This window comes from Bos taurus, chromosome 5 (assembly GCF_002263795.3).
Source record: "Bos taurus isolate L1 Dominette 01449 registration number 42190680 breed Hereford chromosome 5, ARS-UCD2.0, whole genome shotgun sequence".
In the NCBI taxonomy this organism is placed as follows: domain Eukaryota; kingdom Metazoa; phylum Chordata; class Mammalia; order Artiodactyla; family Bovidae; genus Bos; species Bos taurus.
Window position 1 is genome coordinate 55924418 of NC_037332.1, and position 22542 is coordinate 55946959.

General features: G+C 48.9%; 2 protein-coding genes across 4 annotated transcripts in view; one reads left to right on the forward strand and one right to left on the reverse strand.

Annotated features, from left to right (window-relative positions):
• KIF5A (kinesin family member 5A) overlaps nucleotides 1-5392 on the reverse strand; it is a 29161-nt gene extending 23769 nt beyond the window's left edge. The window contains exon 1 of one of the 3 annotated variants that reach the window (XM_005206564.5): nucleotides 5008-5392. In XM_005206564.5, coding sequence (XP_005206621.1) covers nucleotides 5008-5136 — 129 coding nt within the window. In that variant the 5' untranslated portion in view covers nucleotides 5137-5392. The remainder of the gene's footprint in view (nucleotides 1-5007) is intronic. The other 2 variants (XM_005206563.5, NM_001205694.1) reach the window with 2 other exon arrangements.
• A 3498-nt stretch (nucleotides 5393-8890) lies between these two features.
• DCTN2 (dynactin subunit 2) lies at nucleotides 8891-22472 on the forward strand. The gene is made up of 14 exons (NM_001034558.1): nucleotides 8891-9046; nucleotides 9932-10000; nucleotides 17868-17964; nucleotides 18124-18185; nucleotides 18579-18677; nucleotides 18947-19107; nucleotides 19298-19448; nucleotides 19765-19830; nucleotides 20039-20077; nucleotides 20256-20333; nucleotides 20427-20498; nucleotides 20704-20806; nucleotides 20919-21010; nucleotides 22028-22472. The coding sequence occupies exons 1-14, from the start codon at nucleotides 9011-9013 to the stop codon at nucleotides 22112-22114; spliced, it is 1212 nt and encodes a 403-aa protein (NP_001029730.1). The 5' UTR covers nucleotides 8891-9010; the 3' UTR covers nucleotides 22115-22472.
• Nucleotides 22473-22542: the final 70 nt, after the last annotated feature.

Below are 22542 nucleotides of genomic sequence, written 5' to 3' on the forward strand. Positions count from 1 at the left end.
AAAGAGTCAGACACAACTGAGTGACTAACACTTTCACTACAGAGGGTGCTGTGGGCTCTTTAAAAGGGAGGGCGCTCTCCAAGTGCTGAAGGCAATTACTGCCTGAGGAACTCATTTTCCTGAGCCTAGGCAGGGAGAGATCAGAGAGAGAGGACGGGTGGCATTCTTGGAACCACGAGGATAAAAAATATCCAAGAGCTAAAAGTGGATGCACTTAGTAATCTCATGAGCAGAGAAAGCCATGTTTACAATTCTAGGGTTTCTGGGAAGGCCTGCTACCATCTTCCTACACTTGGTTGGGTCCTTAAGTTTCAAACCTAGTTCATTTCTTCTTCCTAAGATTTTTATATCTGTTAAAGTATGACGTCCTTTAACGTTCTATTTATTACCGGATGAATTTGTTCTGTCAGATCTTTTTAAAAAATAACTAGACCAGCGGTTTCCCACTTTTTTTGCTTCTAGACTACTCACTTGGGAAACGTCACCATTATTTACATCTCTCATGACACATAAGTATTCTGAGTCAGACTGTAGTATGTTGTGGGGGATTTCTTATCAGAATCTGGGGAAGTGTATGTACAGTTAGCAAAAGCCATTTCTGATGCCCCCTCCCAGGACTTTGGCCAGGCCACTCCACAGCCTGGACCACCATGTAAACCAAGAGTTTCCTGAAGACAGAGGTTCCCCTCTCAATCCCCAACATCAACACAGTCCCTGGCCCTCAGGAGGCTCTTCATTAATATATCTCTTGAAGAAACACAGATATTGATGGAAGAAGAGAGCAAGAAGATCCTAGGGACCTGAATCTTTGGATGAAACAACCTGTAAGAGGGGAAAATGTTAACCACTTCCCAGTTGTGTCAAAGGCGAGCTGGTGGGGAGACAGCCCATCTAAAATAAAAATAACATCTAACTCTGGTTGGGAGTTTATGATGTGCCTGTCACTATACATTATCTCATTTAATGCTCACAGCAATCCTAGGAGGTAGGTACTATTATTATTATTATATTTCATAGATGTGAAAACTGAAGTTCAAAGAGGTAGGGTAGTGGTAGAAGAAGTTTTCAAACTCAAGCACTCTGATTCCAGACCCACACTGTCAAAGTGATCCCAAAACTGACGTGCCAACACTGCGTCAGAGCTTTATCACGGTTTCCCTTCCCCTCCTCCCTCCATATGGGCGTTTCTCCAAATACTTCTGGACAGAACTAAAGTCCTTCATCACCTTCTTTTTGCAACCTCAACCCCTTTTTCAGAAGAATGCAGTTCTCCCATCCATCCTCTCCAAGGAGGTACTAATCCATGACTTCGATTCCATGGATGGAGAGGCCTGGTAGGCTGCAGTCCATGGGGTCTCTAAGAGTCAGATACGACTGAGCGACCTCACTTTCACTTTTCACTTTCATGCACTGGAGAAGGAAATGGCAACACACTCCAGTGTTCTTGCCTGGAGAATCCCAGGGATAGGGGAGCCTGGTGGGCTGCCGTCTATGGGGTCACACAGAGTCGGATACGACTGAAGTGACTTAGCAGCAGCAGCAGAAGACTTGTAAGTTAGAAACACTCAGGGAGACCGTCCACCTTTGAGGAATGCCTCTGAGACCCACTCTGTCTCCCCCAACAGCAGTGTAAATCGCCCCTCCAGAGGGCTTCTCTTCAGAGTCCCACAACCCCGGACTCTGTGTTCTCCTCTGACCCACTCCAAGCTTCCTCGTCTCCTGTCCAATTGTGTCTCCCAGCACTTTCTGGTGTTTTCCACAAAGGGTGCTGACTAAAGCTAATGGAAAGGTCTAAGATCAGGGGTCCAGAGATAACCAACCTTTTCAACCTTCATTAAAGCACTTGGTAGAGACTGAACTTGAGAGCACCAGGACTGATTTCCATAGTGACACCCCTGGGGATTGTTGCCATGGCAATGCTGCAGCGATACTGGCCACAGTGAACATCACCTCCCCTCTCTGTTTTCCTTGACAAGACTCCCCCAAGGCTAAGGGAGAACTGCTCCTCTCCGTCAGACATCAAAAGAATCCTGGGCCACCTCAAACAATAGTGACTCTGCTCCAATAATCCTGCAGGCCCCAACCTGGCTTTTCCAAATGAGGTACTTGGTGGTCCTGCTTTGTTGCCTCCTTAAGAATCCACCTAGCCATCAGGAAATCTAAGGGAGATAGAATATGGTTGATACTTGAATGAGGGAGGGAGGGAAGGGAAGTGGAGCAGGGGCGGGAGGCAGAGAGGCTATGGGTTTCCCTACTGCCATTCTCCTGTGTCTGGTATAGATGCACAGCTCACCCTCTGCCCACCAAGACAGGCAGAGAGACACATAAATGGGTACACTTAAAAAGTCACAGTGGATTCCCAGTGACCCAAAGAGCAAGACAAGGTACATAGCACACACAGACAGTGACCCAGACACCCTTCCACTATGACTCAGGCCATTAATGTGGGCTAAGCCCCATCCCCCAGATTCCAGGGAGAAGTCATGGGGTGGGAGAGGGATGAGGCTCACAGAGCTGTCTTCCCAGCTTATTCTCCTACATTCTGCCAAGCAGAAAAAGGCCATGAACATTAGGGACTCTGTAGCCCAGAGCTAGCCGCAGTGCAGAGAGAAGAGCCATCACAGGAGGAGCAGGGGGCTGGGCTTGGAGAGAGAGAATAGCCTCTCCCACCTTCAGCCTTCCCAGACATCCTGAAGCAGCTTCCTCCATTAACTCCTCAGATAGTTCCCACACACGGGCCCCAAAGAGAGCTAGAGGAAGAGAGAGGAAGGAGGCTGGGGGATTTCCTTCCCTTTGTTGGGACCCTCAAGGCGCTCCTCACAATCACTTCACTTATGACCCTCATCCTGCTGAACGAGGAATGAATAGAAAGCCTGGGAAGGCAAGCACCAAGGATGCTGCCTGAGACAAAATGGCCCCCCATAAGCACTTATCTTGGCATGAGACACTGACAGGAAGGGCTAGGGCAAGGCAAGACACAGAGCGAGACAAAGGTTCAGCCCTGCAAATATCAGGCAAAATAGATAAAGAAGGAACAGCTGTGGAGTAAGATAAAATCTGAATTGGCAGGGGGCCCTGGGCCTCTCTTTATCTCTCCTCCCTCCCACCTCCACCAGGTCTCTCCTATTTAGCTGAGAATGAGACGGATAAACACAACTCCTTCTCCCAACATCGCCCCATGCCCTGCGCCCACCATGCCAGGATGGATGCCCCAGAGAGCCTAAGGGAGTTGGTTCAGATAAACCTAAACACCCTAGAGCAAGGAAGTTAGGCTTAAAAGTGGAAGCCTTTTGTGGGTTTGTTCCTCCATAACCACCTTGGTCCTATTTCTCAGCCTTTCTGTCTCAGGGACCCCTCAAGCTCTAACTCCTGTGGCTAACACCCACTGTCCAGACTATTCAGAAAGGAGGCCCTGAGGGTTGATCCAGGCATTATTTCAGCCTGGCCAGACTGATCAGACTGCAAGGTCTAAGGTTCCCGAGACAAAGAGAGACAGGGGCCCTCCCTATGTGGCAAACATACATACATAAGCACGGACACAAGGTGAAGGCACCCATTGAGTCCACAATGGAGGTGAGAGAAACTGGTGACAGGCTAGAGCCCTTGGGGACAGACCATGTCAGCAAGTCTCTTCCTAAGGCATGTTTACTCAAAGTCCTGTTCTCACTGACTCCGAAGACCCAGGCTCCCTCCTCTTCTTTCCTTCATTCCTTCAACAAGCAAGCCCTGTGCCAAGCACTATGGATCAAAGATACATAAGAAGTGCCCCTGACCTTGAGGATGGCCCTTATATGGGCTCTTCCCTTCTTGAACTGGCTACAGTGTCCTAGCCCAGCACCCCTCAAGTCCTACTCCCTACTGGACTCAACCCCACATCCTTTCACCCCATAGCCTGACAGTCCCAACCAGCCTAGGAAAGGAGGGGAGGTGAGGAATTCCCTAGGAATCCCTTGGGGGCTACCACAGCTAAAAGTCCAGAACCGAAATCTGTGGAGGTAATGTGATACAGAAGGAAAGATGTGAGCTTTGGAGTGACAGATTTAGGTTCAGATCCATGAATTAACAGTGTGACCTTGAGAAAGTCATTCGACTTCTTTGGGTCTCAATTTCCTCATCTATAAAGTGGAAATATTAATACCTTCTTCAGAGTGTTGTTTTGAAGATCAAATGATATATGTAGAGTAAAAAGCACAGTAAATACTAGTTCTCCTTCTTAATAGTCTCTTCCAGGGGTAGGGGCTGTCGAGACTAGGTAGAGGAGGTGGCTTGCTACTTTGAATTGGATCATCAAGAGAAAGGATGAATAAGCAACTGCTTGATAGGATCTCAGGGTTTGGTTATTTTTGTTAGGGTGAGTTGAGGGGTCTGAAATCCTCTTCCTACCATGCCTGGGAGGAAAAGGCAGACATTTCTTTAGGACCTAGAAGATCCCCCTCCCCAAACTGGGTGTGGCACCAATGTATTTCCTTCTCTGAAAACCCTTCACCAAACCTGTGCCCTCCCCCCAAGTCCAGGCTGTAACTACTTCTGGGGATGATGGAGGCCTTGACCCCAGAGTCCACCCTCACTTGTACCTCGCAGAGACCCTGGACAACCCGCCTCCCATCTAGCCAGTCCACTAGTCTTCCTCCTCCCTTCCTGGGAGGTGAGGGGTAGAGATTCTGAGCCAATAACAAAGGGAAGATGCGCCTTCCCTAGGGAACAGGGAAAACGTCAGAAAAACACGGGACTGGCTCTAGGGGTGGGGACGCTGCAGAGAGCAGCAAAGGGGAATCCGGCCCCCGGATCGCGGGATAGTAGCCCCCTCCCACTCTGCCGAGACTCGGCCGCCGGCCTGGCCAGGCCACACCCAGCCATCCTGATGCAGGGAGAGGAGGGGCTGCGGCTAAAAGGATGGAGGAGGATGAGAGACGGGGAGAGGGAGCTGAGACAGGCTGGGGGCTGAGGCTCGGCGGGGGTAAAAGATCCTGCCCCCTTTCCGAAATTCCCTCCAGGGGCGGCACTCACCCCAATAACGACGCTGTCGTCCCCTTGGAAAATGGGAATGAACTTGTCCCCCCGCAGAATCTCGGCCTGATTTAGGGGCCGAAATCGGCAGAGCACCTTGATGCTACATTCGTTGTTGGTCTCGGTCATGGTGGTCGCCGGCGTGGGGCTGGGGCACTTCGGCTGCAGAGGTCGCGTGTGCTCCGGGAGGAGAGGGGCTCAGCTGAGGCTCAGGCGGAAGACAGGTGCTCTGTCTCTGAGGGTTCAGAAAGCTGAGGCGGGCGCCCGGGCAAAGGCTGGGGAGCAGGGCCGAGGCGCGCTTCCTCTCTCCTGCGGCACCGGGATGCGGGCGACCTGGGCGTCTGGTCCTCTCTCGGCGCTCTGCCTCTCCGCCCCTCGCGCTGCAGCGCCGCGCTGCGGGCCTGGGCGGGGCGGCGACGGAGGAGCGGGGCGGGGCTTCCGTGGCTGGGGGCTGCCACCCCACGGCGCCCACCGACGGACGGTGGCACCTCTGCTCTCTTCTTGCCTCCTCTCCCGACTCCTGACGCTCGGAGACTAACGTGTCCTCACCCCTTCCCCACCCAAGTCACTCACTAGGTCCCACCCTCACAATCCTGACCCGTCTGTCCCTCCCTCGGATTCCAACCCCCTGGAAGGGCTAAGGGATCTGAGGTGGGCCTGTCTCCCCGTCGGAGGCAGAGTCAACAGCGCTCGCACCTCCTTTATTCCAGGGCATCCTTCACCTCTATCACAGTCCTCTCTCCAGATTGGCAGCACACGTCTCCTCCTCTCTTTCCCCACAACCCTCTCAAAAATCCTCAGCTCACTGAAACCTTCAGGGGCAGCTACTTGTACCGCTATGGAGGTGGGTGTCCAGGGTCCATTTTTCAAAGAGGAGTGTCAAGGGAAGTCTGGTTCTTTCCTTCCCCTCCTACATCCAAAAGGACTCTACTCTCTCCCCAACATAGATACCAGGTCCCCACTAGGTCTCTATTTTGGCCTGACTCTTGGCGACCCCAAGGACTGTAGCCTGCCAGGTTCCTCTGTCCATGGGGATTCTCCAAGCAAGAATACTGAAGTGTGTTGCCATTTCCTTCTCACTAGCATTTTCCCCACCCAGGGATCGAACCTGGGTCTCCTGCATTGCCAGGCAGATTCTTTACCAACTGAGCTACCGGGGTCCTATTTTGGTCTATCAGAATTCAAAAGCAGGTAATTCTCATTTTTGCCTCATAGTTTGGGGCTGGGATGGTAGTGGCCCAGAGGAACTTATGCAAGAGGGAGGAAGTCATAAAGCAGTGACGGAGGAGAAATGATGGTGGTGGGTAAGACCAGAGGGGCTTGAAGAAAGGACTTCTAGAGCTGACATCTGCATTTGGGCTTCAGGCAGGTTTAGGCACCTATGTGAGGATGTTTCCTGTCGCAGTACTCTGTTGAACAGTCCCAAAACTCCAGCCCCTTTCTCAGGTCTTTCTTCTGTTTCTCCCCCTTCTCTGGCAAAAAAAGAGAGAGAGAGAGAGAGCCAAGTCTAGAAATTCCATGTCCTTCCTCCCCTCCGGTCAGATTCCTGCTGCAGCCCCTGGGCAGAACCACCTAGAAGCTGGCGGGATTGATTTTTCTCCACGTCACAGGGCCTCTGCTGGCCAACAGAGTTAGACTGCAGGAGTTGAGACTCTAGGCCGGGGGAGGAGCAGGGTGATGGGAGAAGAAGGAAGGAGGGAGGGAGGTTCTGCCTAGCAATTGTCTGGTAAGTGTCTAGGTCACTTGAGGCAAGGAGGAGAGAATGATGGCCTGCCAAACAAGACCTAACCACTCAGAACACAGCTAAAGGGGTTTCCGAGTTGGACATATACCCCTAACCCACCTTGAATCTTAAGGAAATTGAAGGAAAGGGGTTCACCATAAGAAACTGGATGGCAAGGCAGTAGCACTGTGGAGAGAAAGGCTTGGGGAGGAGCCAGGAGAGTACACATTGAATGACAATGAGTTCTAAACTCAGGAAAACAGGCATCTCTCCAGTCACTTGGTCTGGCACTATTTCTAATTGTTGCAGCATCCTGCAAGCAAGGGAAATATCCCAACCTTAGGCCCCCAGGGGCTCCAGGATGACATCCTTAGTGAAGGGGTTTCAAAATACTAGTCAATGCAGGGTCACTGGTCAGACAAAAGTTTACTGTGCATGGATCCCTCCCGGCAAAAAAAACACTACACAGTGTGAATGTGGTAGGTTTTTCATAAAGCTGGATTTGTTGTTTCAAAGGAATATCTTTTATTCTGAGAGTACTGTATGTCCTTCTGTACTTTTCTACTAAGTAATGATGGTAATAGTAGAGAACAGATTTGGCAAATACTTACTTGGCAAAATAAAAAAGTAGCAATACTATGCCTATCCTCAAAAAGGTTTGATATTGTTTTAATTGTTTAAACTGTGAAATTCAAAAGTCTGAAAACCATTCAGTTCAGTTCAGTCGCTCAGTCGTGTCCGACTCTTTGCAACCCCATGAATCGCAGCACACCAAGCCTCCCTGTCCATCACCAACTCCTGGAGTTCACTCAGACTCACGTCCATCGAGTCAGTGATGCCATCCAGCCATCTCATCCTCTGTCATCCCCTTCTCCTCCTGCCCCCAATCCCTCCCAGCATCAGAGTCTTTTCCAATGAGTCAACTCTTCGCATGAGGTGGCCAAAGTACTGGAGTTTCAGCTTTAGCATCATTCCTTCCAAAGAAATCCCAGGGCTGATCTTCAGAATTAGTGAAGGGATTAAGAGCACAGAGGGTGCTACCAAGTGTTTATTTATTAACTTGTGGTAGAATTGCCAGATTCAAAAACAGGATGCCTGGTTAAATTTGAATTTCAGATAAAATAGTAAAATGTGTCTATTTTATGTATATGTCCTACATATCTTATGGGACATGTGTATGGACATGTATATGTCCTACATATCCTATGGGACATACTTATACTGTAAAGACTATTAGTTGTTTATGTGAAATTCAAATTTAACTAAGTGCTCTGTATTTTATCTGACAGCCCTAACCTGAGGTTAGTTAACTTTCTCATTCCCAACATGATCAAATCGCTATTAAATTTACTTATTGTTGTTTCAAAGCCCTGGCTGTGCCTTAGCATACCTAGTAGTGTTGTTTTTACCCAGTCATTTAATTTCTGGGAGCTTGACATGGATAGCGGTTAGATAGCATTACCGACTCAATAGACATGAATGTGAACAAACTGGGAGATAGTGGAGGACAGAGGAGCCTGGCGAGCTACAGTCCATGGGGTTGCCAAGAGCTAGACAGGAGTTGGGAGAAGGCAATGGCAAACCCACTCCAATACTCTTGCCTGGACAATCCCATGGACGGAGGAGCCTGGTAGGCTGCAGTCCATGGGGTCGCTAAGAGTCGGACACGACTGAGCGACTTCACTTTCACTTTTCACTTTCATGCATTGGAGAAGGAAATGGCAACCCACTCCAGTGTTCTTGTCTGGAGAATCCCAGGGACAGGGGAGCCTGGTGGGCTGCCGTCTGTGGGGTCTCACAGAGTCGGATACGACTGAAGCGACTTAGCAGCAGACAGGAGTTTGCGACTGAACAACAAATTTATCCACCGAAAAACAGGAATTGTAAAAGCTCTTTCACAGACTCGCTATAAAGACGAAAGAAAATAAGTTACATGACACAGCACCCAAAGCTCGTTAACGTCGGTCCCCGCCCAAGCCGGGTGGGCCAAAACTGCATATCCCACAATCCTAGGCGGCGGTTTCCTGCCATTACCTCATTCCCGGCCTCGTTCTCGCCAATCCCTGGTTCTCCAGGGGTGTGGTAGCGGGCTGTTCTCGCGACTTTTGCTTCACCCTTCCCCTGTACTACTCCTGTCGCGAGACTTTCTGCTCCTCCGCCTCCTCCGCCGCTCCCTTTGCGGCCGCGTTAACCCGGACCAGGACCCATCCTCTCCCCTACCCGAGCACCGGCCCCGGCTCTGCCGAGGCCCCGGTCCCCCAACCCTGCCTCGCCGCCGCCATGGCGGACCCTAAGTACGCCGACCTTCCCGGCATTGTGAGTACACGGCCGGCCCTGGCTCCCCAAGACCGCGCCCCCAACCTCCTAAAGACCCCCAACAGACACCAACCCGTGACCTTTCCCGCCTGCACCCCTCCTCAGCCCCGAGGGCTCCTGCCGCTAGCTCCCTGACCGGCCCCAGCACCCTTCGGACTCCGACCCGACTGGGCTGGGCTATGCGAAGGCCTACAAGGCCCCTTTCCGGCAATTGCCGGTTTCTTCGCCCAGAAATGGTCTCTAGGCACTTAGCACCGTTCTCTAGTGCTTATTACCATCCGTGTCTACACCTCCCGTTTCTCCCCAGATATTCCCATAAGCCCCTCACCCCCACCTCAGACACACAAACCAGGCCATTTGGTGATGGCCTTCACTCAGCAAAGAGTGAGGAGGTTACCGTGACAGAACCCCAGATAGAGAACTCTTGTCCTCTGGGGAACCTCCTTCGCAAGCCCCGCACATGCCGGCATGTACCTGCCTTTGTGCTGCCTTACTTGCATTCACGGGGTGGGGGGTTGGAATAGGACTTTGTGTACTAAGGTCCTGAGTCACTCTCAGCCCTTGTGCCAGGGTAGTGTGTGCAGGGCCTAATGATGGCTCCTCTCCCACTTCTGATTGCCCAGGACTCGTCATTCTTCAGATTCAGGGCAACATCTTTGTCATCACTTAGCACTCACCATTTACCATCAGTCATCTCCACTGTTACCCCACCCCTGTTAAGACATGGGAAATGACATGCAGTCCACCCGGCAGGTTAAAGAAGGGGCAGAATCCTGGCATCACAGCCTGACTTCTCTGTTATACTTGTTCAAATGGAGTGGGGTCAGGGGTGTTGCTGGGTAGTGCTGGGTAGTGAGGTTGGATGGTCACTGCTTCTACCTGCAGGCCAGGAACGAGCCAGATGTTTATGAAACCAGCGACCTGCCTGAGGATGATCAAGCAGAGTTTGATGCGGTAAGATTATGTGGTGCCTCAGGACTCCTGTGGATTCTGATCTCTCTCTCCCAGGCAGGCCCTTTCCCTTTTCTGGCGAGCCACAGCAATAAGCGGGTATGCCAACCCAGCCTGAGTGATACGTAGGTTGCAGGACTTGCAAATGAGCAATGCCAGGAAGGAGAGTTAGGTCAGTGGAATTAAAACTAAGAGGCCTGATTCTTAGGCCTTTTAAATAAAATTGAAATATCTCAAAACAGGCTGGGTGCTAGTGACTTAGCCCTGGTAGTGCTAGTCCATGGTAATGAATCATGAAGCCTGCGTACTTAAAAAGTGCATGAGTTTAAGACCTAGACCTTCTATTTCATAATATATATCTCTCACTCAATGTTCATTAACATCCTAACAAGCTAGACTTTGAAGTATAGAGGAATACTCTTTTACGTGAGTATCCAGAATCCACTAGGCAAGGAAAATGAATTGGAGACTTCAGAAAGATAAGAGAGCTGGTCAGAGCAGAACGAATTTGAGGAAGAACATAAATGTTTCATATTAGCAGAGGAGAGGACTTGATAGCACTTTCAGATTCAGGAAGAACTCAAGAGGAAGGAATTAGCTATGGACACATTTTAACCATAAGGGAAACCACTTAGCATTGTTTATTGAATGTGTTCATTTTGTGTTGATTTTTGTGCAGTACAGAGGAAAAAATGTCCCTGCCCTCAAAAATCCCCCAGACTACTGGGGGAGTTAGGATACATATAGGAAACATGAAAGAAAAAACTGAGTGAGTGAAGTGAACATAGTGGAAACTCTGAGTGTAAGTGCCAAGGGGAGCAAAGATCTGTTCACATGTCTTATAGGATGTATTTTAGATTCTATAATTTGCAAAGAGAGCTGGGCTAGGGTCACATTGATGGTGTGAGATCTCAAAAAAGTGGTGACCAAGAGTCAGTGGGAACAGGCTCTGTATGTGTGTCTGTGAGTCCTGTGGCTACGTCTGTGGGGCTGGTTAGTTCTGGAGAATGCTGGTTGCTGGCTTACAATGTATGGCTTGGCGTACTCACTTATTCCTTATTTGATTCCCCCATGTGGAAGTGGTTCCTTCTTTGTGGGGAACACCTTCCTTGTCCCCTCTCTGAGTGGTGTGTTCTTGTTGCTTCTGTACTTGCTGGCATGTCAGTCTGTCCCCCAAACTTGAGTATCTGGAGATAATGCAGATGGTGTCATTGCTCAGGACCTAGGTGTGCACCTTCACTCTAAGAGGTATCTTATTAGGAAGCTATCTCTGACTCAGAGGGCAGGAGTATATATACTGAGGACTCCATTCTGCTACCATAGTTCAGAGACTGTTCAGCTCTGGCCTAGGGCCTATAAAATATCAAACCTTCATGGTGAAATAATGAATGGAAGTTTGTCCCTTTGTCACTGACCATGATCAAACAGCTAATATCATAGCAGTCCCCTTTCCAAACCAAAAAATAAATTGTAATTTTCCTTTTGAAATCATGGGCTATCTCTTAATAAAAGGAGCATGACCTTCATCCCAGGCATGGAAGAACCTGACTCTTCTGCCCTGATTGGCTATTTCTCCCTGCTGAACCTGAGCAGCCTATTTTAGTAGCATCCAGTGGGGTGGCTGATGGGCTGATGTCCATTTCCTGCAGCATGTAGCCAGAATACCAGTATAGAAGTAGATAAGAACTGGATGGTAAACACGAGGAGCTAAGTTGCCTCCATCACCTAAGGCTCAGCAGAATGACACTATCACTAGGGACGAGTGAGTAGGGTCAGGAGACTCTCAGGTACTTCAGGAGCCCTGGCGGGAGTGGGGGAGACCTGAGATGTTTCCTGATGTCAGCTAATGTTTCTGGCCCCTGCATGTCCCTGTGGGCCTTACGAGGGCAGCTTTCGGGAAGTCAGCTGACTAATGGTTCTGCCACTGCTCTTAATACTGACGTAAGTGTGCAACTTGAGGAGCAGTTGGTTGTACTTAGACAATCCAGCATCCTCATTTCCTTGAGGCCTGGATTCTCACTAACAGCTGGTCCCCTTCTCACTTACCTTCCCAAGACCCAGTATGGGTCACACTGCACACCACCACTATTGTGGCTGAACCATGAGGTTTCAGTCACCTTCTTAACTCCAGCAAGAGCATGCTCTGCCTTAGTCTCCAGATTATTTGGAACTTTAATTTTATTAGTTTTTAAAATAGGTAATATATGTACATAGAACAAAAAGTATCTCTTCCCACTGATGCCTGCCAATGGTCAGTTCCTCCCTGGAGACAACCAATTTGATCAACTTCTTAATGGAACCTTTCAGGGCAGTCTCCAGATTTTTATTTAAAGAAGTAGTCAAAGGTTATCGACGACCTTCCCTGTCTTTTCACCTTCTTCCTTTGATCGCTCCACTATGGAAGAAATCAGGCTGCTGAAGGAAATAATACCCTGTAATACACCCAAAAGATTGTAATTGCTAGTTTAACTTAAACGGAAAAGTTTGCAATTCCCATAGTGGGAAGGATGGAAGAGGAAATAGTAAAAGGTTTTATTTTAGGTAAAAATGGTCCTGATTTTCCTGCTATCCCTTTAAAACAATTTTAACAGGAGCTAAAATATTCTGAAGTGAATGGGCCAGAAAACCACACAGGCTAGCCCTTTCTTCCTCAGTGTAGGAGGATCCACTCTGCATACCAGATACTCCTGGGTTGATTTGGGCCATGAGCTTTTTGGAAACTTTTCTTAAAATGTCTTGTCAGGAAAGCTAATTCCCAGCTGGAATTCCCTCCCCACTGAGCCCACAGGCTACACTTGGGTCTGTATAGGCATTCTGCTCCCCGCTTTTGAAGTGCTGGAGCAAGGGGGAGTAAGTTTAGAAAACTTGCTAGAAACAGGATTAGTTCCTCCCTCTGTGCCACACCTATCCTGGTACCCTGTGGAAGGGGAAATGACCTAGCCTTAGCTTGGTGGGGCCCTGGCAGGGGCTTCAGTTCTCCAAAGGGTAAATGATGCCAGAGCCTCCACCAGCCTGAGATGGGAAATAGTAAGTTCTCTCCCTTACAGTTTGGGATATCACAGAGTGTGCTTGATTGTGTTCATTGACTGTTGGCGCATTGAACTTACCGGAGTTTTTCCTAATGCTTCCCCATCCTCCCTCCTCACCACCTTGCCTGGACACTAGTTTGCACAAGTAAGACCATTCAGTGCTTCTTCTCTGCATGTTTTTTTTCATTTGCCATCTCGCATGCAATGCTCTGTCACTGTGCTATTGTCGCAGCTAATTGTTTTAAATTCTCATGCATCTCTAGCCGGGTCACTAAGGGGCCTGCTGGCCTCGTGGTTAAAGATTCTTAATCAAGGTTTAGAAACACAATTGTGATTCATGAATCATTGTGTCTTCCCCTTGTGAGGTCTGCAGAATAAAACTGTCCAGTGGAGGATGGGATAGAAACATGGAGACTAGGAACACTTCTGGACATGAGGAATTTAAGAGCAGGAGTTGGAAGGGGGTTGCCTTTCTCCTCCATAAACTGAAATGGAGTTAAGAGAAAAGGAATGACGTTTAGCCATTCTGGACAAGGGTTAAGAACAAGGGGGACAGCAGAAGTCCTCACTTCTTAGCAGTGTGTGGATTATACCTGATTAAGATGAAAACTTCATCTTAATATTCCCTTATGCTAAGCCTTTAGAGGAAGGTAAATGGCCTAGGAAAGGGATGTTATATGCATTTTAAGGGACTAACTTGGATTCTTTGTGCTTCCACAAGTCTTCCTGTTTCTGTACCCTTCCTTTAGAAATTGTTGAATGGTCAGCATTGTGTGGGTCCATCCTGGACAGTTTTATTCTACAGCTCTATCCATCTTCCTTGTCCTCATGGTTCTGAAGTCCCCCTGGCTGCGGTGTTGGCAAAGAGCCTGAACAGGCTAAAGGAGTGGCAGTGACCTCTTCCTGTTTCTGATCTAGAACCTCAGGTCTTGCCCTCTGAGGCACAGCCACTTAGCCAAACAGCCCTGGGGAGTCTGGGAGGTTATTAATGAGAGGGACTGGGGAGTCATGTACCTGGGATCAAGGCACTTAGAATTCTAATCAAGTTGGCTGGGTGTAGTAAGCTCCCATAGTGATTGTTACTATTCCAGGTTACAGACATTATCCCAAAAATCTCATTTCCTAACCCACCTGTAGGTCAGACTTGGAGGTGGTATATATAATTTACAAATTAATATACCACTTTTCCTTTTTAAATTTTTTCTGTCTTCCCCTATTCTGCTTATTCCTCATGACTTGGACTTGAACTTATGGCCCATTGTCCTCTCTTTTCCCTTGAGTTTTTAATCAAGCTGGTTTTATCTTGGTGAGGCAAGAGAAAGGTAAAGTATATTCTGCAGAGACATCCCAGCCTTAGACCACAGGACCTGGATCCACCTCTGCCTTGAACTGAGAGAGGAGTCTTGGCTGGGCTAGAGGTTGAAGTTCTGATGCATCTAGCTGAAATCTCTGGGGCAGAATGTAGTTGTTTTTATCCCATCATGTCTTTTCATACACATATATCCGTCCTCTCCTGGCAATTCTTCAACCAGTCTTGCTTGAAAGTGGAGCCTTATCTGTGTGGCTTGAGCTAAAATAAGACCTCTTTTTGAAAGACTCTTACTTTTCCCATTGTATACCCTCCAATCCCTGTGAACAGAGGGTTGAAGAAATATGTTCGGCACATGTCTGGTAGCTGTGAATCTGGGTGTCTTTTGGACTCTGTGCTAGCACGTCATGGCAGAGTTGCTCTGGATCCCTCAGAGTGTAGGGTGAGTTTCCAAGCACTCAAGATGGATACAAACACACCAGACTACACAAGGGACCAGGATTTGCCTTGCCTCTCCTCTGGCAACTGAATGAGGATGGGGCTGCAGTTAGGTACTTCGAATTTCATTGAACTTACCATCTGTAATCTAGAAAGTTCACTCTGTTCTGCTTAACACAAAGTCACATGAAACCACCTACGTAAGCACCCGCATTATGATTGATTCTGCCATTCAAATGCCTAATTCTTCAAAACTAGAGAAACCGAGAGACAGGAAGACTTGAGCCATGAACTACTCCCCTTGAGAATCATGGACCCTCAATCAGCTACAAGCCCTCAGACTCTTATCTCCACAGCCTCTGCTTCACATTCTGCCATTTCTACAGCTTCTCCTTGCCTCCCCCAGCCTTCTCTGCCCCCACTTTCTTCCATGCCACTGGCTCGCAACACCTAACCCTTAGTTCCCAGGTGATCCTGAATTGCTGCTGTTCACGGCAAAGCTTCACGACATCCTGACCACCAGAGAGGAAAGGGTCCCAAGCTCTTCTTTCTCTTGGGGTATGCAGTGACCCCAGCTGAAATTTCTTGGCTAGGCCCCAGATTTTGCTAGGCTCCCCTGGGCCCTGTGATGCAGTATATTTGAAGACTATCATGTAGTGCATGTGACAATTTGCTAATAACAATTTTGTCTTTTTTTTTTCCCTCCCTCACCCCCATTTCCCCATCCCTTTCCTTTTAACTCTTTTGATTTTCTCACCTCTGGGGAAACCACAAGGAGCTGGTAAGAAGCCTGACCTTTCATCTGCTTTTTAACGGGGTGTGCTATGATGGGCAGTTGTTCTCTGTCCTTTTGTCTCTACTAAATCTTCTGTTCCTCTATTCAGCCCCAACCCCAGCTGACCTTTTCCCATCTCATGAATCACTGTAATGACACTACCTCCAGCCCATGCCACCAGACCTCCAAGACACTGGCAGAGTCGGTGCCTCTGAAGGGCTCAAGTGTGCTGTCCACCTGAGCCTTTGGAGCCGCACCCTCGGAGAGGCTTCAGGAGGGTGCCAGTGCTGGGCAGCCCTTCTGCCCCAGGACGTGCTCCTGCAGCAGGACTAGTAAGATGGAAACACTGACCATCCCTGCTATGTCCAGAAGCTCCGACACTCACACTCTAGTGGTGACCCTTTTTTACTCCACACATTCCCTCTTTAGAAAACTAAATAAGAAAGTATGTTCTCGTCTGCGTAGTGCCTGGCCCATAGTAAGGGCTTAACAAAATGGTAGCTGTGATTGCTTTCCTTAGTCTGTAGACTATGCCTTTTAAAGAGGTTTGTTTTTTTTTTCCCCCTACCTCATTGTCAGAGAAAGGAGTGGCATATTCTTATTCTTAAGGGTGAACTTGAGAGAGGGTAATGTTCTTTCCTAAACATGAGTCTGTCTCAGACACACACTTTTTAGAGGCCTGAGACCACAGTTATTTGACCAGTGGGTGCTCTGGCCATAACACTTCAGAGAAGATTGAGAGAATTTGTGACTCAGTTGTTTTTTCCCCTAGGCACTTTCATATGGGACATTGAAACCTTTTATTTTCCCTTAATCTTTTTTAGCTCTTGCCCCTCTGCCCAGCACTTCCCTGAAGAGGTAAAAAGCACAGTTGATATTTTCTCCTTACCTGCCTCCTCCCTCATTTATAAAACTGCCACTCACACTGATTCCTTCGGTAATAGCAGAGCAGAGATGAAGGGTGGAGCTTGTGTCTGCTCCTCTTTCTCCATGTCTCTCCATCATAACCTGTCCCCCCCACACACACACATCAACCCCTAGTACCCACTGACAGTCAGAGAATCTCAGTCCTGGATACATATTAGAATGACCTGGGTAGCTTTTAAACTGGCCTACTACCCTGGCCCTACCTCAGAACAATTCAATCAGAATCTACAGATGTGAGCCCATCCCTCTTTTCTCCCCCCCTTTTCTAAGTGATTCTATTGTGCAGGCAGGGTTGAGAACTATTGTTCTGGTTAAAAGAAAGAAGACTTTCTTTGCCTTCCTCCAGTAGAAGGTGATGTCCACTCCAAGAAAAAGGCTTTCCAGGTCTCCTTCCTCTTCTCCAGAAGCATGATGAGACCTGTTGGACTGCTGACAATTGAGGGAGAGACATGCAGTCTGGAGGACTTGGTTTTGGTGTAGTTATTAGACTCTGAACTGCTAACAGATACCTAGTAAGGAGGGAACCTTTCTGCTTCAGTTTCTAGGGTGAAGTTTCTTTCACTTTGTTTACCACGTCCCCTCCTCATGGAAGAGCTTCAGTGCTTGAGAAACAGCTGAGGGTCAGGGAGAAGAGGCAAGTGCTGCAGCTTCTCTTTGAGAAGAAGCAGGGCTATCTCTGTTTCAGAATGTACCTGTGGCCTTTGCCGATGGGTACTCTTGGCAAACAGATACAGCTTATGCTGTTGCTTCTAAGATGTCCCTTAAAAAATAACACAGTATCTGCCTCTTCTGTCTATCCCTTGAATTCCCTGACTTCATGGCAGTCTGGAAATGGCATCTGGCCAGGTCCTCTGCCAACCTTTTTTGGTATCTAAAAGCTGTTATCTTCCCTTTAGCAGCACATGCAAGTTCCGATACTCAAGAGCTAGTAGCCTGATTGCTCCTCTTTCCCTCCAGAAGGATGGGAGGTTAGCTTGAAAATGGACTTCCTCAGCAGCAAGGAAATTTACTTTTGGGAGGGGGAGGTTAAAAGAGGTCAGGTTGGTTTCTTGCCCTGAGTGCATGTATTGCCAGATAACTGGGAGGGCCCAGTTGGATTGGGGAAGGGGAGGGGATGAGGAGGCTTATGTACAGAATGGGTGGGGAGGTTATGCTGCCTCTGTTCCCAGTTGAATCAGGGTGTTAATATTTATACAACTGAGACTCCAAATTTACCAGGAAGCTTTCATTTCCTAGGGTGAACCTGGGTTGATAGCTTGGATTGGAGCTGTCCTTCTTTCCCCTTGGGAAAGTAGAGCCCAGTCTTCTAATGGTTTGGGGATTTGGGGAGGCTCTGGGAAGTTCTAGGGTGGGAATGAATCTGCCCCTGGCCTGAACTACCTGTTTCTGCAGGAGGAACTGACGAGCACCAGTGTGGAGCACATCATTGTCAATCCCAATGCTGCCTATGACAAGTTCAAAGACAAGAGAGTGGGCACAAAGGGACTTGGTGAGACTGGTTGGAAATTGGATGGGGAAGCCTGACCTCAGGCCTCACTGACATTTGCTTTGGGGAAAGAGCTGTCTTATGGAAGCCCTCACAGTCACTGAGATCATGACTACTGTGGGTCTTGATCAGGCCCTCAATTCCATCTTCTTTTCTTGGCAGATTTCTCAGATCGAATTGGAAAAACCAAAAGAACGGGATATGAATCTGGAGAATATGAGATGGTTTGTTGTTTGTGTGTTGATGGGAATAGTGCAGCGATCCTATCCAGTGGGCATTTAAGACGGAGCAGGGTATAGGTGGGATTCCGGGTTCCTTTCTGGTTGGGGGGTCCTCAGAAGCCCAGCTGGATGCAGGGGAGGATGCTTTGTCCCCCTGCTGTTGGCTATGGAGCGTCTCCAGGCCTCCAGCTCTCTGCAGGTCTTCGAGTGAGGATGATGGTGGATTCTTAGTTGGGTATGATACTTTTACAAACTCAGACTGGGTTTGGGTATGATACCCTTACAAATTCGGACTGGGTTTGGATACATTCTTGTTTTTTTGTTTTTTTTTTTGATACATTCTTGAGGTTCCCTGTTCTAGGAGGTGTGATGTCACCGTCTGTGCTTGCTCTCTAGCTTGGAGAGGGTCTGGGAGTGAAGGAGACACCCCAGCAAAAGTACCAGAGACTACTGCATGAAGTCCAAGAGCTGACAACTGAAGTTGAAAAAATCAAGGTAACTGTAGACTCTCCTCTCGCCTTTCTGCTATGACTTACATAGAAGAGGAAGGCCTCCCAGCGGGAGGAGAAAAATTCGCTAAGCTCCTCCCTAAGGGGGCTGAGGTTTTCAGAGTTTGGGAATGCACATGAATTTATAGTTAGTGCTGTAAGTGGGTAAGGAGCAGCCCAGTGACTTTCAGCCACAGCTATCTTTAAGGGTCTTGATCTATTTTTTTTCTTGACTCACTCTTAGCACCCCTCACTGTCTATTTGTTTTCATACCAGACGACAGTGAAGGAATCAGCCACTGAGGAGAAGCTGACCCCCGTGGTGCTGGCTAAACAGCTGGCCGCCCTGAAGCAGCAGCTGGTTGCTTCCCATCTGGAGAAGCTGCTGGGACCAGATGCGGCAATCAACCTTACTGACCCCGATGGAGCTCTGGCTAAGTGGGTGCCAGACTTTGCTGGGAAATCATTGCTAATTGGGGTGTAGAGGGACTCCAGCCAGGTATTGACAGGGCTGCGAAGGGAAGAGGTGGCCTAGCTGTTCCTTAGTGCTGACCCGGAGGCAGAAACAAGTGACTGAGCTGACCCACATCCTTCAAGTCGTGATAATATTGCTGGTTTTTTGATCCAGGCGCCTACTGCTGCAGCTGGAAGCAACAAAGAACAGCAAAGGGACTGGTTCAGGGGGCAAGACCACCAGTGGAACCCCCCCAGATAGCAGCTTGGTCACTTATGAACTGCATTCTCGGCCTGAGCAGGACAAGTTCTCTCAAGCTGCCAAAGTATGTTTTTGTGTGTGTGTATGTGTTTGTGTGTGTGTGAGTGATGTTGGAAGCCAGGGAAGACGTGGCTCTGGAGACTTTCCTGTTGCCCTCCAAGGAATCACATCTGGGGAGAGGGTGCTGGGAATGCTTGATTCCTCTTGATGTCTCATTTAAGACTGTGACTACGGCTGTGTTCCAGAGAAAGAAATCCCTTGGCAGAGTGGTGGGGAGAGGGGAGGGGAGGGCAAGCAGACCAGCAAAGAGCAGGATTTACTTCCCACTGCAGCAGAAGGGAGGTAGGTGGATGGCAAATCTCCCCTCTTTCCTCCCCTAGGTGGCAGAACTCGAGAAGCGCCTGACAGAGCTGGAAGCCACTGTACGCTGTGATCAGGATGCTCAGGTCAGGTGCTCTCTTATACTTGTTCCGACCCTCACATCCTGAGCCCTAAGGTCCACAGCATTCCACAGAGTCCAGGGAGGAGTCAGGAACAGGTTCCAGTTACAGGAGCAGCCAGCAGTTGCCTGCTGGAACCAGAAAGGATGGGAGAAGGTGGTAATCACCTGGAGAGATGAGAACCACTGACTTCTTTGCTTCTTTTCCCCATCAGAATCCCCTTTCAGCAGGTCTGCAGGGAGCCTGCCTCATGGTGAGTGTAAAAGGAACTGGAGTCTTTGGATGACAGAGGGGATATCCGGATTGGGTTTGCTTAGGAAATTGTTTTTGGATCTGTAGCTGTTTATTCATTACCTTCAGTGGAATATGAGGTGGCCTCTTCTAGTCTGATTCTGTCTGCTTCATGACACTTGTCCTGACCCCGCCCCCAGGATACTGTAGAGCTGTTGCAGGCGAAGGTGGGCGCCCTGGACCTTGCAGTTTTGGACCAAGTGGAGGCTCGGTTACAGGTATTAAGTGGAGGCAAATTGAATTACAGGCAGCTAGTGACTTTGGAAGACCTTTGATGCCTTTACTATCAACCTTAAAATCTGTGCTTTCAGAGTGTGCTGGGAAAAGTGAATGAGATTGCCAAGCATAAAGCTTCTGTAGAGGATGCAGATACACAGAGCAAGGTCAGGAAGAGATCTTTCCTCCCATCTTCATACCCTTTCCTGCTGGGAAGAGCAAAGCATGAGAGCACTGAATCCTCAGGCCACTGTCCTCATAAGCTCTTACCAGCTGAAATAAGGCAGTGCTTCCCTGTTGCCCCAGCTTGCACTTGTCTCACCCTAATGGTGTGTATTTGGCTGAAGGTTGGCCACTGTGGTGTCCCTCCAGGTGCACCAGCTGTATGAAACCATACAGCGCTGGAGCCCCATCGCCGCCTCCCTTCCTGAGCTGGTACAGAGACTTGTCACCATCAAGCAGCTGCATGAACAAGGTGGGAGGCCAGCCACAAGGGTGTCAAGAGAAATTGGCAAGTGAGCAACTCTTGTTCCCTTCCCTCTGGTCTTGGATTCTAACGCCATGCCTACCGTTCTGACCTTTCACAGCCATGCAGTTTGGTCAGCTTCTGACACACTTGGATACCACGCAGCAAATGATTGCTTGTTCCCTCAAGGACAATGCCACCCTCTTGACTCAGGTGAGTGCCTCCCTTCCCCAGCACACACAGGCAAGGTTCTCCAGCTTCAGTTCCAGAGGGTTCTGCCTTGGCACAGTGGTGTGGCAGGGGTTTGGTTTGAGTCTCCATACTGTTTCTTGGTTGCCATGGGACATCTGACAACTTACTTAACCTATGAACCTCCACCTCACCATCTGGCAAATTATACCTACTTCAGAGTTATTTGGATTAGATGAAGTAATAAGAGTGAATTGGTAAGAGCTCAGTAAACCTCCATTCTTCCTATAAAACCTACCTTTTCCCTCTGTAGTCTCAGCTGGGTTTTATCCTCCCTGGGTCTTCAACCAGATGTTCCTGAGCACAGCACACTAGACAGAACATGGGCATTGAAATCTGGAGCCAGGCTCCCACCTGGTTTTGCCCCTTCCTTCCTGATGCTGAGCTGTGAGCGTCAACCTCTCCATTCTCTAAGCAGTGTCCAGCACAGAGCAAGTCCTCAGGTTCTGGCGGAGGCACTGTTCTCAGTGCTGGGGGAAACACTACAGTTGGGAGTCTGGCATCAGAGAACTGTCAAGATAAATTAAAGTGCTTGGCATGGTGTGTTCTTCCTCCAGAGCAGTTTTCTAAAACTTTGGACGAGTGAAACCCTTACTTCAACAAAATCCTGTGTGTCCCTCAGTACATAAAACAGATGAAAGAACTGTTCTGGTTAGTCAGGATGGGAATTCTTAAGAGGCCTGCCTGCTTAGCAGATCCCGTGCTAGGTCCATGGTGCTCCAAGTCACCTTCCCATTCTGGGACCCACAAGCTGTTTCCGTTTCTTTTTTCTAATTTGGCTTTGTTGTGCAGCTTGTGGGATCTTAGTTCCCCAACCAGGGACTGAACCTGGGCCCCAGCAGTGAAAGTGCAGAGTTCTAACCACTGGACCACCAGGGAGTTCTCCTGCATGTCTCTGTCTTCTCTAAGAGCATTTCTTCAGTTCCTCACCCAGGTAAGCACCTGAACCTGACAGAGTAAAATAGCTCTCTCGCTTTCTAGGTGCAGACGACGATGTGTGAAAACCTGTCCACAATTGAGGGGAACTTTGCCAACATTGATGAAAGGATGAAGAAACTGGGAAAGTGAGCACCTTTGGGTGATGGAGGACAGGGGTAATCCCTACCCCTTTGAACTCCATTAATACCTTACACAGAGTTTCCCCTTAATTGTAACTCTTGCATCCCATTTGACACTGGGGGCAAGGGCTTCTTGCATGTGGGGCTTACACCCCCTCCTCTGAAGAGTAGTGGAAGCTGGGGATATTAAATGATGGTCTCCCCTTAGGCCACAGGGATGAGGACGTGGCCCAGCCACATGCCAGCTCCTGCCCAATACTGCTTTGCCTGGTGTGGGGGAGGATTGGGTCCTGTCCTCCAGCACAGCTTCTGTGGCTGACTGTAATACTGTACAACTGTTTCTGACCATTAAATGCTGTTGTACTCTGTCTGGCCCCTGCTGTTTCCTGGGGAAGAGGCAGCACTGAGAGAGACATACACAGCGTGACAGTCTAAGCA

Coding starts and splice junctions, on each gene's coding strand:
- DCTN2 (NM_001034558.1), top strand. CDS start 9,011: ATGGCGGACCCTAAGTACGCCGACCTTCCCGGCATT. Junction 10,001..17,867: donor ATCAAGCAGAGTTTGATGCG/GTAAGATTATGT, acceptor CTGTTTCTGCAG/GAGGAACTGACGAGCACCAG. Junction 18,186..18,578: donor AATCTGGAGAATATGAGATG/GTTTGTTGTTTG, acceptor CTTGCTCTCTAG/CTTGGAGAGGGTCTGGGAGT.